The 15,016-nt window shown below is 39.7% G+C and overlaps 1 protein-coding gene across 1 annotated transcript; it reads left to right on the top strand.

Annotated features, from left to right (window-relative positions):
* The first annotated feature begins 11,673 nt into the window (after positions 1–11,673).
* LOC148105896 (uncharacterized) lies at positions 11,674–13,952 on the top strand. The gene is made up of 7 exons (XM_087838414.1): positions 11,674–11,730; positions 11,828–12,003; positions 12,086–12,182; positions 12,957–13,074; positions 13,149–13,240; positions 13,342–13,456; positions 13,819–13,952. The coding sequence occupies exons 1-7, from the start codon at positions 11,674–11,676 to the stop codon at positions 13,950–13,952; spliced, it is 789 nt and encodes a 262-aa protein (XP_087694540.1).
* Positions 13,953–15,016: the final 1,064 nt, after the last annotated feature.

Here is a 15,016-nt window from a genome sequence, read left to right on the forward strand (position 1 = left end):
TGGACACCATAACAGATGAAGACGGACTTGAGAAAGGTCAAAGTAACCTTTGCAGACAGTAACCTTAGTAAAAGGGGTGAACGTTTACATAAGATGTCTACAGTAGAACGCCCAGTTCATAAGTTGGTTCTACTGTTAGAAAGTTGTGAAAAGCAAGATGCACTAAGAAGTTAAAATGCAATGAAAATTAGTTGTTGAATATACAAAGGTATTGTCATTGTTAAGTTACCTGTTCAGAAATTATGTGTGTTTAATATTGTTTGTAACAGCAAATAATTTGGTGGGAGTGTAACGGCGGATATGTAAAGTTAGCTCATATTCACGTAATATAACGTTTGTGCTTTTGTTTTGGTAACTTCCTGTGTGACCGGAGATGAATGATGTAACGGTAACCAGCTTGATGTACAAAAAGACGGAAGAAAAACAGAAAAATAATGCTAACGGAGAAAAGGGAGAGAAAAACATGGTTAAATTGTACAAAAACGAATGGTTCTAGCTACAGTCGACAGGGGAACAAGGTTTGTAATGTACATGATTTAATTTGAGCAATCTGAAATGCATAATATGTATTATATAGTTTAATAGAAAACGGTTAGACCAGCGTAATGAGTGGTTAAAATGGTGTTACATAAATAACATGGTAATTATTTGTAAGAATTTTTGCACAAAGACAATATGTTGATATTCTGCTGTAAACAACTAATGAGAACATTTTATAAAACCTTTGAGTGTCCATCAGGATCCTGTAGAAACAGCTTCCATGTCAAAGATCAATATTCTGAATTCTGTTTTGAAAGAAAAAGATTTCTAGAAAATTCTCTAAAGAATTCAAGATCTGTTTTCTTTTCTACTATTTTTTTTAAATGTCCCTCTAGCACAGATTTCTTTAGTCACGTCTTTCTGTGTCTTCCATACAAACATTAAACGGGCAAACACTCAACACAGCAACACTGAAAGCATTTGATTGTAAATTTCATTCAAATCAAACTTCAAATCATTCAAATCTGAAATCTCTTTTTTTCTGAAACAAAGTGACAGCAGACTGAGTCAAAGACAGAAACCTTATTTAAACACCAAATATTCACCGGCTTCACTTCCTGATCCAGGATTCAAAGAGGATGTTGCACTTACTCAGCTTCTTCCCATGAACGTCTTCACTCTGCAGCTCTGCTGTCTGGACCAGGTCTGTGTAGAAACAGAGACAATCTTCTGCTTCATCAGTCCTCTGTGTCTGCAGGCTGAAGTCACATTAAACACTTCACACCAGCAAAGAGTCTGAAGCTCACAGGTCAAAGGTCAGCTGCTGCACCTTGTGTGATATTGTTTGATCAATAATTAACCTGCAGCAGGTTTCTGCTCCAACTCCAACACACTGAACAACCCTGAGAACAAATCAGATGATGTGGGTGTGTCTGCAAGCTTCAATAGTATTAAACACCTCACACCAGCAATGAGTCTGAAGCTCGCAGGTTAAAGGTCAAAGGTCAGCTGCCACACTGTATATAACGTTTCAATATGTATACAACCTGACTGTGGGCGTGTGTGCAGCCATAAACAGTTTAAACATTAAACACTGAACCATAAAAGCTGCAGCTCACAGGTCAAAGGTCAGCTGCTGCAGCCAGTTATGACTTTACATAAATCATCGTGTTTTCCCTCTCAGCACTTGGGCTGTTTTGACTCAGCTACACTATGGGAAATGGCCAATGGCTCCACAGCTGTTCTTGTTCACAGCATCATCCAGTTAGAGAGGAAACTGTATAATGCAAAGATGATGTTCCAGTGTCATGCTGCAGTTGTTGCTCCTCCTCCACATGCTTACCTGCCACAGTTTAACTCGCCTCTCAGACAGTCATGTCACCTGATCTGCATGTTTTGTTGTACGATGACGTCATCTTGACGTTGACGAGGAGGGCGAGAAAAACTAGTTTTGTCCTGCAGATGGCGATCTTGCACCGTGTTCAGGGAACCGACACTTTGATGATGCTGGTCTACTCAACTTACTTTTAGCCTGGGTTGGACTCTATATGAGCAGCTTGTACTCTGGTTTTCATTGTTAAATACACTTGTTTGATTTCACTTGTAAAATTTGGAAAATAAATATTAAATTATTTGTTGGTACATTTTTTTGCTTCATTTGAGGAATGAAGTGTTAAGGTGAAAAAAATGAATCAGGTTAAAATAGTGGTGCTTTAAATCACTGAGGATGTATAATGTAATTTAAAATGTTGATAGTGGTTGTAGTGGGCTTGTAATGTAAATGTGTTCTGATTAAATGTGACATTAATGGTGACGCTGCATAAACGTGATAAAACAGTTCTATTAGTGGGTCTGTGTGATCAGCATCAGTGGGTTAAGGTGAGGCCTTGACTAGTAGAACGTCATGTTGGTGTGTGACAACACATGAGCCAACATCAGACTGCGAGTGCTACGATGCTAAAGATCAGAAGATCCAGTGTGACATCAAGCGTTACCTGGCAACAACAGCCCTCAGCCCATCTGACTTTATTGGAGGATATTTACACCAGCAACACTGTTTAGTTTGATATGACGGATTAACAACATGCGCTGTGATATCCAGTTCATCTGTAATAGATACTGGATCTAATCAGTCAGCAGATATTTGATCACCTTATTTATAACTGTACTAGAAACAAATACAACTGTGTTGGTGATTCATGCAAACTTGCATATCAGCCTTTTAAGGTTTTATAGTATTGAGAACAAAGAGGTTGTGTTAGGGCTGAAAAGCCTGACTTGTTCTCCTCTGCAGGTCATCAAATACACCACAGAAGTTTGTATTTGCACAAGCCTGTATATGTTTGAAGGCTTTATTATTCTCTGTTCAAAGACAATAAATGTGGAAAATGTCTCATGTAGTATCAGCTTCATTTAAAATGACTGCAAACATTTAGAGAACATGTGCTGCTGTTTGTCCTACATTTCAACACTGAATGAACCCTGAAAACGTGATGGCAGGTGGCAGATTGGAGTTCACATGAAATATCGGCTGTATGAAGACTGAAAATATAGATGATACAAATATGCAGCCAAACATTTGTGGACATGGATAAACTATCTGATCCAAAAAGCAGGAAGTGACACAGCTAGAAAATGAAAGTGTGTAACAGCTGAAGTCAAATGTAATGCAGAGTTGAATCTGCACTTGGATCATCTGTGAAAGGTCCACATGTAGGGATTACATGAGTCCTGATGTTTGTCAGTCCAGCTTGATGTCTCCATCTACTGTGGGCTACATATACTGGGCTGGTAGCTCCATAGTGTAACATGTAATGATGTCCATCCACAGCTGATACAATGCTGTCAGAACTAAGAGGAGATACAAACTTAAATGAATATTCTTACTAAAGTCCTTAAGCATTATATACAACGAAACATTCCAACAAAATGATCAATAAAGTACACATTACACTTCACACTGTGGCTTTTGCACTTGAATACCACGCAACACTCGCGCATTTACATACAACGATAATAAACAAAACATTTACCTCATTGGCCTCACTCAAAGGGAATAAACTTTCATTTTTACGTGGTGGGGAGGTCCAAAAAAGGCACTCTTTATTTATCTTTCTGCAGGCGTGCAAACCTCGTGGCTCGTCTCTTAATTAGCTTGCTGAGTGTGACAGCCATAAAATGCCCTCTTAGCCACAACACAACTTTAGAAAAGGTTCCTATCTAATTGCACAATTAGCACAAATAACACATTTAAACATATAAATCTAATCAACAAACATGAATTACTATTTATTATGTATTATTTATTATTTCTTAATATTTCAACTACTTATTGTTTCAAACTTAACTGTCTAATGAAATGAACTTAAATGCGAGAGTTGCAATCATTGTAGAACTTCAGAAACATCACGTGTTGTTTTCCACATGTAAGATCAGCAAACATACAGAAACTTCCTGTTGCCACACACGGCCTCTAAAATCTCTTCCACGGTTTCTGTCTGAAGTCCACTCTCTGTGTCGGATCAACAGGAATCAACAAGATCTTATTAATAATGGTACATATATATAGACACAGGACTACAAGTAAATGTCTTTCAGCATCTGGCTGTGGTAACAAATGAGTCCCTGTTTTGTGTTCAAATTGTGTGCATGTTTTAGACGTGTGTCACATGTAGAAACAAAAAAATCCCACAATGACACAAAGATTGGTTTGACACAACTGTGCAGCTGTAAGTTGTTTCTAATGATTCATTGAAGCTCTTCTAACATTCTGGAGACGATCAGTACATGAATCTGTTCAACACGACAACAATTTGACTTCAATGTGAACGTTTGCCATTAAATAACCTTCTTCATCCAGCTGACAAGCATCCTTCATTCTAAGATATTAACAGTTCCTCCTGTTGATGACAAATCTCTGACATGATCTGCTTGAGGAGCTTTTTCATGTGAAGCTCTCTGAGCTCAGGGCTAAGCTGCTGTGTTTCATCTTTAAGAGCTGCTGCCTCCTCGCCGTACTTGTTCTTCTCCTAATGACACCATTTCTACTTCATGTCTTTCACTGGGGATAAAACAGATGAAGAGTAGATCTACTGCTGTTCACTGTCTGTGTAAATATGGAGAAATATGAAAAGACAACAAAGACAAACACAGTACATACAGAGAAATGTAGACAGGATGTGCAGCCAGTGCAGTAAATGGTCTCAATATCAGCTCTTTAGAAAATGATCATGATGAACATGAAACTAACATCAAATGAGAAACACAGCTTCTTTGTTTCATGTACAATAACAATAAATGAAGAGCTAATAAAGAGCTTTTCTATTGTAAAATGCTGAGATGATTATTACCAGTGTTGGGACTAACGCGTTATTAAGTAACGCGTTACAGTAACTACGTTATTATTGTGGTAACGAGCACGGTAACTAGTTATTATGCCAAAATCAGGAACGCGTTAGTCGTTACTGGGATTTAGATAGGGTCGTTACTCGTTACTTCGTGTGGTGGCTATCGCGGAGCTTCCACAGATTCAATAACATTAGCAAGTGTTGGAGGCCAGCAGGTGGAAGAGAAGGAAAAGAGACCCGAGGCGGCCGCCGGTCCAAGTGTGAACTGAACTTCAGGTAAGAAGTTATGACCTGCAGTCTATCTGGGTCAGATATAAACCAAGTTTAGGTGGAGTTTATTTTTGTTATTCTGACTTTTTCCGTACTGCGTACTAGCTAGCATGACGGAGTTTCTATACAGCTGGGTGGGTGCTATGGTGTTAACGATGTTAAACTTTATTTTGTTCATAAGTTATTAGAGTTACCAACGCATTTCTTATTGAGGTGAAAAGGAACAGTTTGTCCCGTAATTCGGCTACATTGAAAAAGACACAAAGCTGGAGTTATTCTGTGTCTTTGCTGCACAGCTGCCTCTTCTTCTTTCATTCTCCCCCCTCCCTCTCCCGTTTCTACTTCAATCCTGAAAACTGATCAATGATCAGCTGATCGGCTCTCTTGTTTGATTATCGCCCATTTTGCGCCAGAAAGAGGAAACCAGCCGATGTCGCGTTAAACAACAGCAGCACGTTTAAGCTTGATCAGCTGTTGTTAGAATTTATTTAATATTATTTTCTAGTATCAGCTGATGTTTGCTGGAGCCACAGCTGTAAAGCTGCTGGTCATGATGTCGGTTTGTTTATCTGGTGAGAGGGAAACATGAAACCAGGAGATGTCCTTACTGAATCATCAGAGCTGAACAGGTGATGGAGAAACAGGTTTACCTTTTAGGTGACATAAATGAGTTGAAGGGAAGTTATGAACTGTTTCTGAGAGACAAATAACACCAGGATCCTTTTTAGGTAGCTGACAGCTGGTAACTGTGCAGGAGCAGAGCTAGCAAAGTTTTGCCAGAGGCGCCAGGTGGGGCATTAACAGGGAGAGGTGGGCACAAAGAAATACTTTTCTTTCTTATTCTCATTTAAAATGTCTAGCTTTTAAAAAATAATTATCTGAATCTTACAACAAACGATTGATGCATATATACCATCAAAACAGTGAACATCACTGTCACAACAGCGTTTGTTTTCATTCAAAGGCTTTATAATTTTTCCTATAATGGCTGGTCTCTAGTCAAAATGCCCGGGCCGATTTTTTGTCCCCGTCCAGCCCTGTATGCAGCTCATCTGCAGTCTGGTGTTACCTACATCTTCCTATTCAGAAGGCAGAATTTCCGAGTTCTGAGTACAATCGAAAGCACCACGACTGCAGTTTTTTGTGTTGGATGTAAAAGGCGCACATGACGCTGTGACGTAGGCTAGAATCATGGCAGCAGTCAATGACGGTCCAGGCGTGGGATTTCTCTCGTGGAAATATGTATTATCTTTTCCTTTCTATTGGTAGGTGGCACAGTGCACTTGTTGCAAGTAAGCAAGCTAGAAGACTGGCAAAGTTATGGAAGCAACACATTAACAAGAGAATTCTGAGTAAAACCAAAGTTACTTTCCCTAGTAACTAGTTACTTTGAAAGTAACGAGTAACTTGAAGTAACTGAGTTACTTTTGATAGAAGTAACTAATAATGTAACTAAGTTACTATTTTAAAGTAACTTACCCAACACTGATTATTACACAGAACCCAGCGGCTCACCAAAAGCCTGCATTGAAAATCTATATTAACCCTTTAAGACCTACCATAGAACCAAGTCCGCCAGAGTTATCTTTATATTTTCACATGCTGTAGTTCCATTTCTGGGAGCATTTCCAGTTGCTGTACATCAATATAACAGTTATAGCCCAAATTTTGATAGTATTTATGCATTAAGTCTATAATAACTACATAAATTGCAAAAAAGTGCAATAAACCACAAAAAAAATTGTTTTTGTTTTTTACATATATTTCTATCCATCCATCCATCCATCCATCTTCATCCGCTTTATCCGAGGCCGGGTCGCAGGGGCAGCAGCCTAAGCAAAGAAATATATTGCTTAGGCATATATTTCAAGTTGGAGAAATTTAAGAGGTTTGTTCCTCAAAACTGTAAATACAAAAAAGTTGCACAAAATAGTTTCTAACAACAGGAAATTTATTTTGAGTGTCTTCATAGTTTTATTTTTGAGAAACACCATTTTTTATATACTGCTGGAAAAAATGAAAATAAATATTATAATGCAAATTTGCAAGAAAGCAGCATGTGCATCAAAATCAACTATTTTCAGCAGTGCAATTTGAGTTCTAAGCATCCCAGAAACTATTCAGAAAAGTATGAAGTCAAACATAACTTTTAAAAACACCAGTACAGGCTTATAAGGCCCCAAAGGTAAAAAAAAAAAAAAAGTCACTTCCAATTTTGGCCAGGTAATGGTGGACACGCGATAGTTCGCGCTGACGTCTATTCCAACGTAGGAAGTGTTATGAACAGCTGATCAGATCGGCAAAGCGTGTTTCTGGAATATTGTGTTTTTGTTGCTGCAAGTGCTTTTTATGCTGTTTTTGCAAAGCTATATGTGGAAAGAAACCATGAATTAGGACAAGCTGATGGCATAAAATGTAAGTACAACTCCTCCGGTTTCATGTGCAAAAAAAATTATTGTGCTAGCTTACATGGTTCCAGTTCTACAGGGATTTAAAAATAGTTTCGCAAAACGGAGCGTGAGAGAACCAAGTCTGTCAAATCTATTCATCCAACACAAACTATCAAACACATTGGGCCACAGTCAGATTGGCTTTGTATGGATGGTGTAACAGGGGGCTGGGAAAGGATGGTGAAAGGTGAATATAATACAGAACAATAACATGACATAATAATGTAGCAAACATGATCTTCAACAGGCAGACTTATATTATTCATGATCACAAACACAAAGAACTTGTGCAGCCCTGATATCAGCCCTAATATATGAGTGTGTTTGCCCAAAGATTGAGGAGAAAACAGGATGCTGATGAGGGGTCTTGAATGAGTGAGTGTCACGGCCAGGGGATCAGCAGGCCGCTGACTAGTAGTTCTCTCTTTCTCTCTCTCTCTCTCTCTCTCTCTTGCTCGCTCTTTCGCCAGGGCGGAACTCATGCCCCTCTGAAGAGGAAACACCTGGTTCTCATCAGTGCAGCCAGCATTTAAGCCAGGGAGTGGCTTCTACTCATTCCTGGATTGTTGTGTGTGACTCGCGTCAGTGCAGCCCGGCTCTGAGCAAGTTCTCTTTTGCTTCCCTGCGCAAAACCTCTGACGTGTGTTTCTTTCTGTACATCGATCCCCTGGACCCGACCCTGCATTCCCCGAGCGGATTCCTTTGTGTGAGTGTCTGGAGAGAGTGGTCACGATAGGAGAGAGTCAGAAGAGGAGCGAGTGTCTTTTCCCTACCTGGATTTCCCCAGAGCCTTTTTCCCTGTCACTGCTTTGTATATAGCACTACCCCCCTGCACTGTTTGTATATACACCTGGTGGAACTGTAATAAATACCATGCCTCTGAGTCCTGCGTGTGAGTCCTCCAGCGAACCGTGACAGTGAACTGATTGTTGAGTTTCTGGTGTGTGAAGAAGTTTTAACATGGCACACATTTGATTACATGAGAAGAAATTCATTATGTGATGAGACAACGGGGTTATGTTGTGAGGTGTGTGGATGAATGTTTGAGATTAATCTGGCTGATGATTTGTCTTTTGTTGCAAAGTTGAACCTGCCAGTTAGGTTTGGTGTGATTTCCCCTCCTGGGATGAAGAACACGTGTCATGACTTAACAAGGCCTTTCTTTTTTTTTTTCCTTTTTAATTTGTTACTTTCACAGTGCACTAAAAGTTTGTTGCTAAATCTCTGTCATTAAAAGCACATCTGAACATTTGAAAGGGAAGAACTACACAACATGTTGTCGGGAATGGTTGCAAAGTGAATTTCTCCAAAATTAAAATGGGTTCAGGAGAAAGCCACTTATTGGGACAATTAGGAAGCGAGTCCCTGTCTAAAAGGATTCAGCGGTAATCCAGTCTAACTTCTTTTTCTTTTTTTGAAATGGCGTCATATTGCTGAGGGTGGAAACGAAATGTGACGATAGATTCCACTATCAGCACTGAATGAATAAATGAATAAAAAATGAGTGAAAAAATGGGGAACTGACTGGACTGCTGAAAGCTGACAAGAGTTGACTGACTTGACTGACTTAACACCACTGTGCAAAGGTTAACCCCCACCCAGATGTGACAAAGGGGTGGATGTATCTCTGTGTGTGTCTTTTGTTGCAGGAGCAGGAGGAGACCAGAGGAGGAAACTTTGGGTCACATGACTGTGTGAACTCTGCAAATTTAAGCTTTTAGCTGTAAATTTTCTGTGTGTCTGTGAATTTACCAGCAGTGTGTTATTCATGATCCTGTATTACTCACAATGCAGACGTCACTGTGAGAAAGTGTGTACACACCTGCGCAGCGCTAACATTTACATTACTTTTCTACAGCAGAGGGTTAATCATGTGATTTGATCATGTGATTTACAGCAGGACACAACTTAATAATGTTTTTCTACCACAGGATTACTGAGTTTTTGTGTGAAGGAAACTGTGTTCACAGGCTGTATGTTGGTGATGAAATTACACTGTGTTGTTGAGAAATGTGAATATTACAGTGGAGATGTGAATACAGTGTGAGAGACATACTGTGTTGAAACCAGTGTTACTTCTTTTACAGCAGAGTGTTAACTTTATGACCTTTTACAGCACCTCTGGAATCTGGTGACCCAGGCCTGACCTAGGATGCTACTGCTAATGTTTCTCTAAGAGTGCTTGTAAAGGATTCAGCACAGACAGAAAAGTGACAACTGAGCAGATGTGCAGGGTTATAGAATAGTTAAAATGGGGCTCATTATCTGACCACTATTGAGCTCATAGTGATGAAATAAGTGAGTGACAAACTTAAGGAAAGTCACTGATTACAATGTGGGATTAGGTTGAGATGATTGATGATTTGGAGCAAATTATGGCAAAAAAGTAGAGGTTTAATGATTTAGAATAAACCTGAAATGATACTTGTCTCTGTGATGCTGAATACTTTATTACTCTTATGAGCTGCAGCTGTTTGCAAATGTGAAGTTTGTTTTAACTTACAGGGTTTTGTCTACAGGCAAGGATACAGGCTCTGGGTGGAGCTGGGAGTTGAACAATCTTAACATTTAACCACTGACTGATGTTTCTTTGACACAGGGTTACAGGTTTGGAGTGAAGCTGCTCCAAGAGAAACCCTGGAGAATTTTTCAGAGAGAATGTGCAACATTCTTGTGCATGTCTCATTGTGTGGAGTTGACACATGGCGAGAGCCGTGTGGCAAAAGAGGAGAGTCAATTTTTAACTTGCAGGTGTCGTGAGGTGCCATGAGAAGTTGCATGCCATGTGGTCAGTATTCTCACAACCATTGATTTTATCTCACAACTTGTTTTCACCAAAGAATTTCAGTAAGTAAATATTCTTCAATCTCTTTTTCCCCCCCAGTGTCTGCAGATCAGCATCAATGTCCACGTGAAGAACCTTGTTATGTTGCCAGTGTCAACCCAACAAAAGGTACTTTACCTTCTTTTATATATTGTGATTCCTTTTTTAAAGTTTACTTTTATATTTGTTGTTATAATTGAGTTAGGCAGGGCTTTTGTGCAGTCCTAAGAAACATACTGCCTAGAGTGTTTTTCACTTTGTGGAAGAGTTTCTTTATTTTCTTTTCTGTTAGTGTGTGGAACTGTGGTGCTTCGTCAGGAGCTCCTTCAGCTGTTGGAGGATGGAGAAGAGGACGCAGCCATGACTTGTGAGACGTCGTCTGAGTCAGCTGCTACTCACTGGGAGATCAGAAACATGGTGTCCTCGCAAAAGTGGAAAGAGGCCAGGCCTTGTCTTATAGACAATATGTTAGCTACTCTGGATCCACAGTCACACCGTGTGTGCCAGTGTGGCAAACAAGTAGTTGTGAGGTGTCTGGACTGACTGTCTCTTCCATTTCTTTGTGCTGACTGTGATATTGCAGTTCACACACCCTTTGTCCTGCACAACAGAGAGGCAGTAACAGGAGGGTTTTTGCAGCCTTCATCAGAGTTTCACAAGCCAATAGTTACGGTTTTTAAGTCCTATGCATTTCTTTCTATGTACTATGAGTGTGCTGTTATTGTATATTTATTGTGTATCATTTAATTTCCAATTCTTTTTATATATATTGTGTGTTTTAATGTTAGTTCGGCTGTTGCCTGTGCAAAGGCCAGACCATGTGTGTGACTGCCCAGCAGGTAACGTTGAGGTTTCACCCGGTGCAATTGTGGCTCTTGTAACCATAAATGGTAAGTTGCTCTTTTGTCACACAGTACATACACAATAGATGTGTTTGCAGGTTTTAGTGCAAATTGTACATTGCTACATTGTTTTGAATTACCCTCGGCCTGCAGTATATGTGGGTACCTGTCAAAGGTCATCTGGATTTACCAGACCGCTTTGAAAACAACATGAAATGTTCACAACATGAAAAAAATGAATGTCTTTGTTGAGCCATGACTGGATTTATCCTTATCCTTCCTAAAGACCGTTATAACCTTGCACTGCCAGTGGTGAGCTGCACCAGCTGTGACCTAATGTGGTCCCCCTCAGTTAAGGACTTCCAGGGTAGTGGATATTGGCCTGGCACCTTAAATTTCTGCACCCTGTTTTCAATGGATGTCTTTCAGTCTTTCTATGACATTAAGAAGCTGCACCAGGGATGTCACTTAAGGCATTTGTAAAAGTGCTGGATGAAAGAACAGCCCATTTTGGAAGGGTGAGTTTCTAAATTTGTCAAGTTTAAGGAAATTGTGCAAATCAATGTTTATGATGACTGTCCTTGAATATTCTGTTGTTTGTCCTCTACTTAAAAGACTGGCAGAATATCAGCTGATGCCTTCAGTAAAAGTTTCTTGGAGTGGAGTGCTGTAAAGTTTGAGGTGGACAGGATGTGCAAGGAGCCATGCTTTAGCTGCCCTGCCTGCACTCCAGACATGCTCGCCGTGTCAGTTGATGGAAACCGCAAGCTTTATCGCTTTCAATCAAATGCATTTTGTACATAAATCAAATATGGATTTGAACAAAAATTGTATTTTGATGTTTGTTTTCAAACAACTGTCACTGTGTTCGTTCAGCACTTCAGAGCAGGCGAACTTTGAAGGTGTCTTCATTGAAAAAGATGAGGAAGTTGCTGAGTTTGTGAAATACATCCAGAGACACACAAATGATGTAAGATACACACATATATCAGTGCTGTCAGCATTAATCTTGTTAAAATGACGTTAACACCATAACCATATACACATACCTGTGTGTGTGGATACATATTTGGATGGGTGGATATTTATTTTGTTTTTCTCTTGGTGTTGTCGTAATACTATTTACTTGACTTTATCTTAATGCATACTTCATTTTGTCACCATGTGTATTTAAAAAAAATAAAAACATGGTTTTTATGAGGTGTTGTGTGAACGTGACTTAAGGCTCATTCAGCTATTTCTTTTGCATTTGTGTTAAAAAAGTTAATCACGTCGTGTCTTTGAGTGTATAGGTCCCAGGGAAAGGGTTGTGCGGATCTTCATCTTGGACTGCAGCAAAGGAGTCGACCAAAAAGTCCACTGGGAAGTTGGATGAAGAGGGCATGGAAATAGCTGTTTGTTTGCTGTTAGTCCTCCTAGCTGCATTGAACATGTTTCGAGGGGAGATCTTTGCTTACCCCCTTTTTCTCCAGAAGAAGTTGGCAGCTAGCATCCCAGGACATATTATGTTCCTTTGCTCCGATGTGGCCTGTAAATATTTCCCATATTTAACCAACGTGGCTCAGCAGTGCCCTGAGCTGAGGAACCTCTTGTCAATGCATCCTTTTCTCTCCGTCATGCATGCAAAAGCTCACACTTGGATATGCGAGGTATACTGCAGCTTGTAGTCTTGGATACGTTTAAGACATTTTGTTATAAGGTTGAATGAATTCAGCAGTCATGTATTGTGACCTCCTTTCTATAGATCAAATGGGGAGGTGCGTTTCAGGATGGGGCTGGTTCTACAGTTGGAGAGGAGGTGGAACAAGTAAACAGTTTCCTGTCTAGAGCGGCCATCACAACGAAGTACATGTCTAAAGCAGGCGTGTGTCTGTGTGTGAGATTCCACTCAGTCTCCTGCTCATTCATTCTTATTTGTATACTAACTGAAATGCAGGGCGAACAGACATGCTGAGCCTCCTGGCTTTGGGCTGGAACAAAAGGAAAGTGGAACAACTGGGCCGCACTTTGAGCCAGAGATATCTAAACGTCATTTTTTCAACACCCATTTTAATGTGTGTGGCAATGGGGGAAAAACACCAGTACTCTAAAAATGTCAATATGAATGACATTTATTAATGTATTCTTAGATCATAAGGATCCTTAGAGAACAAGTGGAGAGCCTGAATGCGAGCAGAAATGAGCTGGGAGTGGATGTCGACACACTGCAGCAATGGGTGGCCGATGTGCAGCAATGGGCTGAAGGTGAGTCTCAATATAATGCACTCGTGTATAACAACAGGACCCACCAGGGCCTCATTAAAGAACTTAGAATTAAGATCTTTCTGACAGTGTCAACAAACAATGAAAAATAAGCCTTGTAAAAGCACAATTGATGGCAGAGTTGTTGCGTTTGATCAAATTGGATTGGACCTGGGTTGAAGTGACGTCGTACTAGTTGGTTTTATAAACCTGAACACCAACATACTTGTTATCTCATGATAATGCAGCACATGAAGGCTCCAGATGTCTTATAATGAATATCATCAAGTCAGTGATTACAGAGTCCACTGTAGTTTGGTGACTGTTACTCATCCTGTATTCTGATTAATATTCCTCTCACTTAGAAACGGATCAAACTGATGGCAGCCTTGGAGCGTTGCAGGCACGAATAGAGGAGCTTGTCGTCATCATCAGAGTGCGAACACAAAGTCTTTACAGACAAAATGGTGTCACAGTTTCTTTGAAACGGACCGTTTGATGCTCAGTTTGTACAGCTTGTACAGCTACTTTGTAAACAGAATAAAATCAGATCCAGGTTTGATTAAGCTGGATGTGATTTGTTCTAGCAAACAAATTGATGAGTGTAGATTAAAATGTAAATATATACATTATGTGAAGGTGTTCCTTTTTTATGATTATTTACAGATAGCAACAAGAGGCGACACAGAATTCACAAGGTCATCTTAGATGAGAAGAAACGCTTGGCGGCTGCTGTTGACGACTACAACAAGCTCGCTGAACCAACAAAGCAAATCGTATCCAGTGATGCCCTCATCCAGACCGACGTTTGGCCCTGGCAGAGCACAAGTGAACGTAAGCTCTTGATTTCTAAATATCCTTTTTAAACAAACTCCCAGTATCTGAGCAGTAGTTGAATGTTTTGTTCTTGAATCATAATATGCTACTATGTTTTCCCATCTGATGGTTTTAAACTGTAGCTGCTGCTGACCTCCGGACAAAGAGAAAGGTCTTTGAGAAGGTGATGGCTGTGAGGCGCCTGAGAGAGGAGGAGATGATCCTTTGCAGGGAGATGCAGCATCACTGGACAGTGTTGCGAATGTGATCTGTGGTGTTGGGGACAATCTCCTCAGACTGTAAGCACATCTTTTATTTATTTATACATTTGGTGATGAATTGATTGAAAATAATAGCAGATGCTAAAGTCTTTCTGCACAGCAAATCCAGCATGTCCAAATTAACACTGTCAGATTTGATTTCAACACTTTTAAAGTGTCTATATGGGTCCACACCAGAGAGTGTTAATTTAACTCTTTTTGGAGAGTTGGTATGTTAACTCTGATTTAGTGTTAAACACCAAATCTCTCTGGAGTTGATAATTTAACACTTGGTGTTAAGAGTTTATATATTAACTCTCAAAGAGTATTTTAGTTTAACTACGTAAGAGTTATCTTCTAATTAATTCTAAAAAGCGGGAATTTTACTGTTCTGAACTTCTAGAAATTTCTTTTGTAAATAAACATTTACTAAAAAGACGCAATGGTTTTTGAAAAACATTTATTGAACTGTGCACCACAATTTCAA

Source organism: Neolamprologus brichardi, chromosome 3, assembly GCF_056152115.1.
Source record: "Neolamprologus brichardi isolate AB-2024 chromosome 3, ASM5615211v1, whole genome shotgun sequence".
Lineage (NCBI taxonomy): Eukaryota > Metazoa > Chordata > Actinopteri > Cichliformes > Cichlidae > Neolamprologus > Neolamprologus brichardi.

Bases quoted from the DNA above. Each gene is read 5' to 3' on its own strand.
- LOC148105896 (XM_087838414.1), top strand. From the start codon at position 11,674: ATGTCACTTAAGGCATTTGTAAAAGTGCTGGATGAAAGAACAGCCCAT. The intron at 12,004-12,085 runs ATTTTGTACATA...ACTGTGTTCGTT, and splicing joins TATCGCTTTCAATCAAATGC to CAGCACTTCAGAGCAGGCGA. The intron at 13,075-13,148 runs GCGTGTGTCTGT...ACTGAAATGCAG, and splicing joins GAAGTACATGTCTAAAGCAG to GGCGAACAGACATGCTGAGC.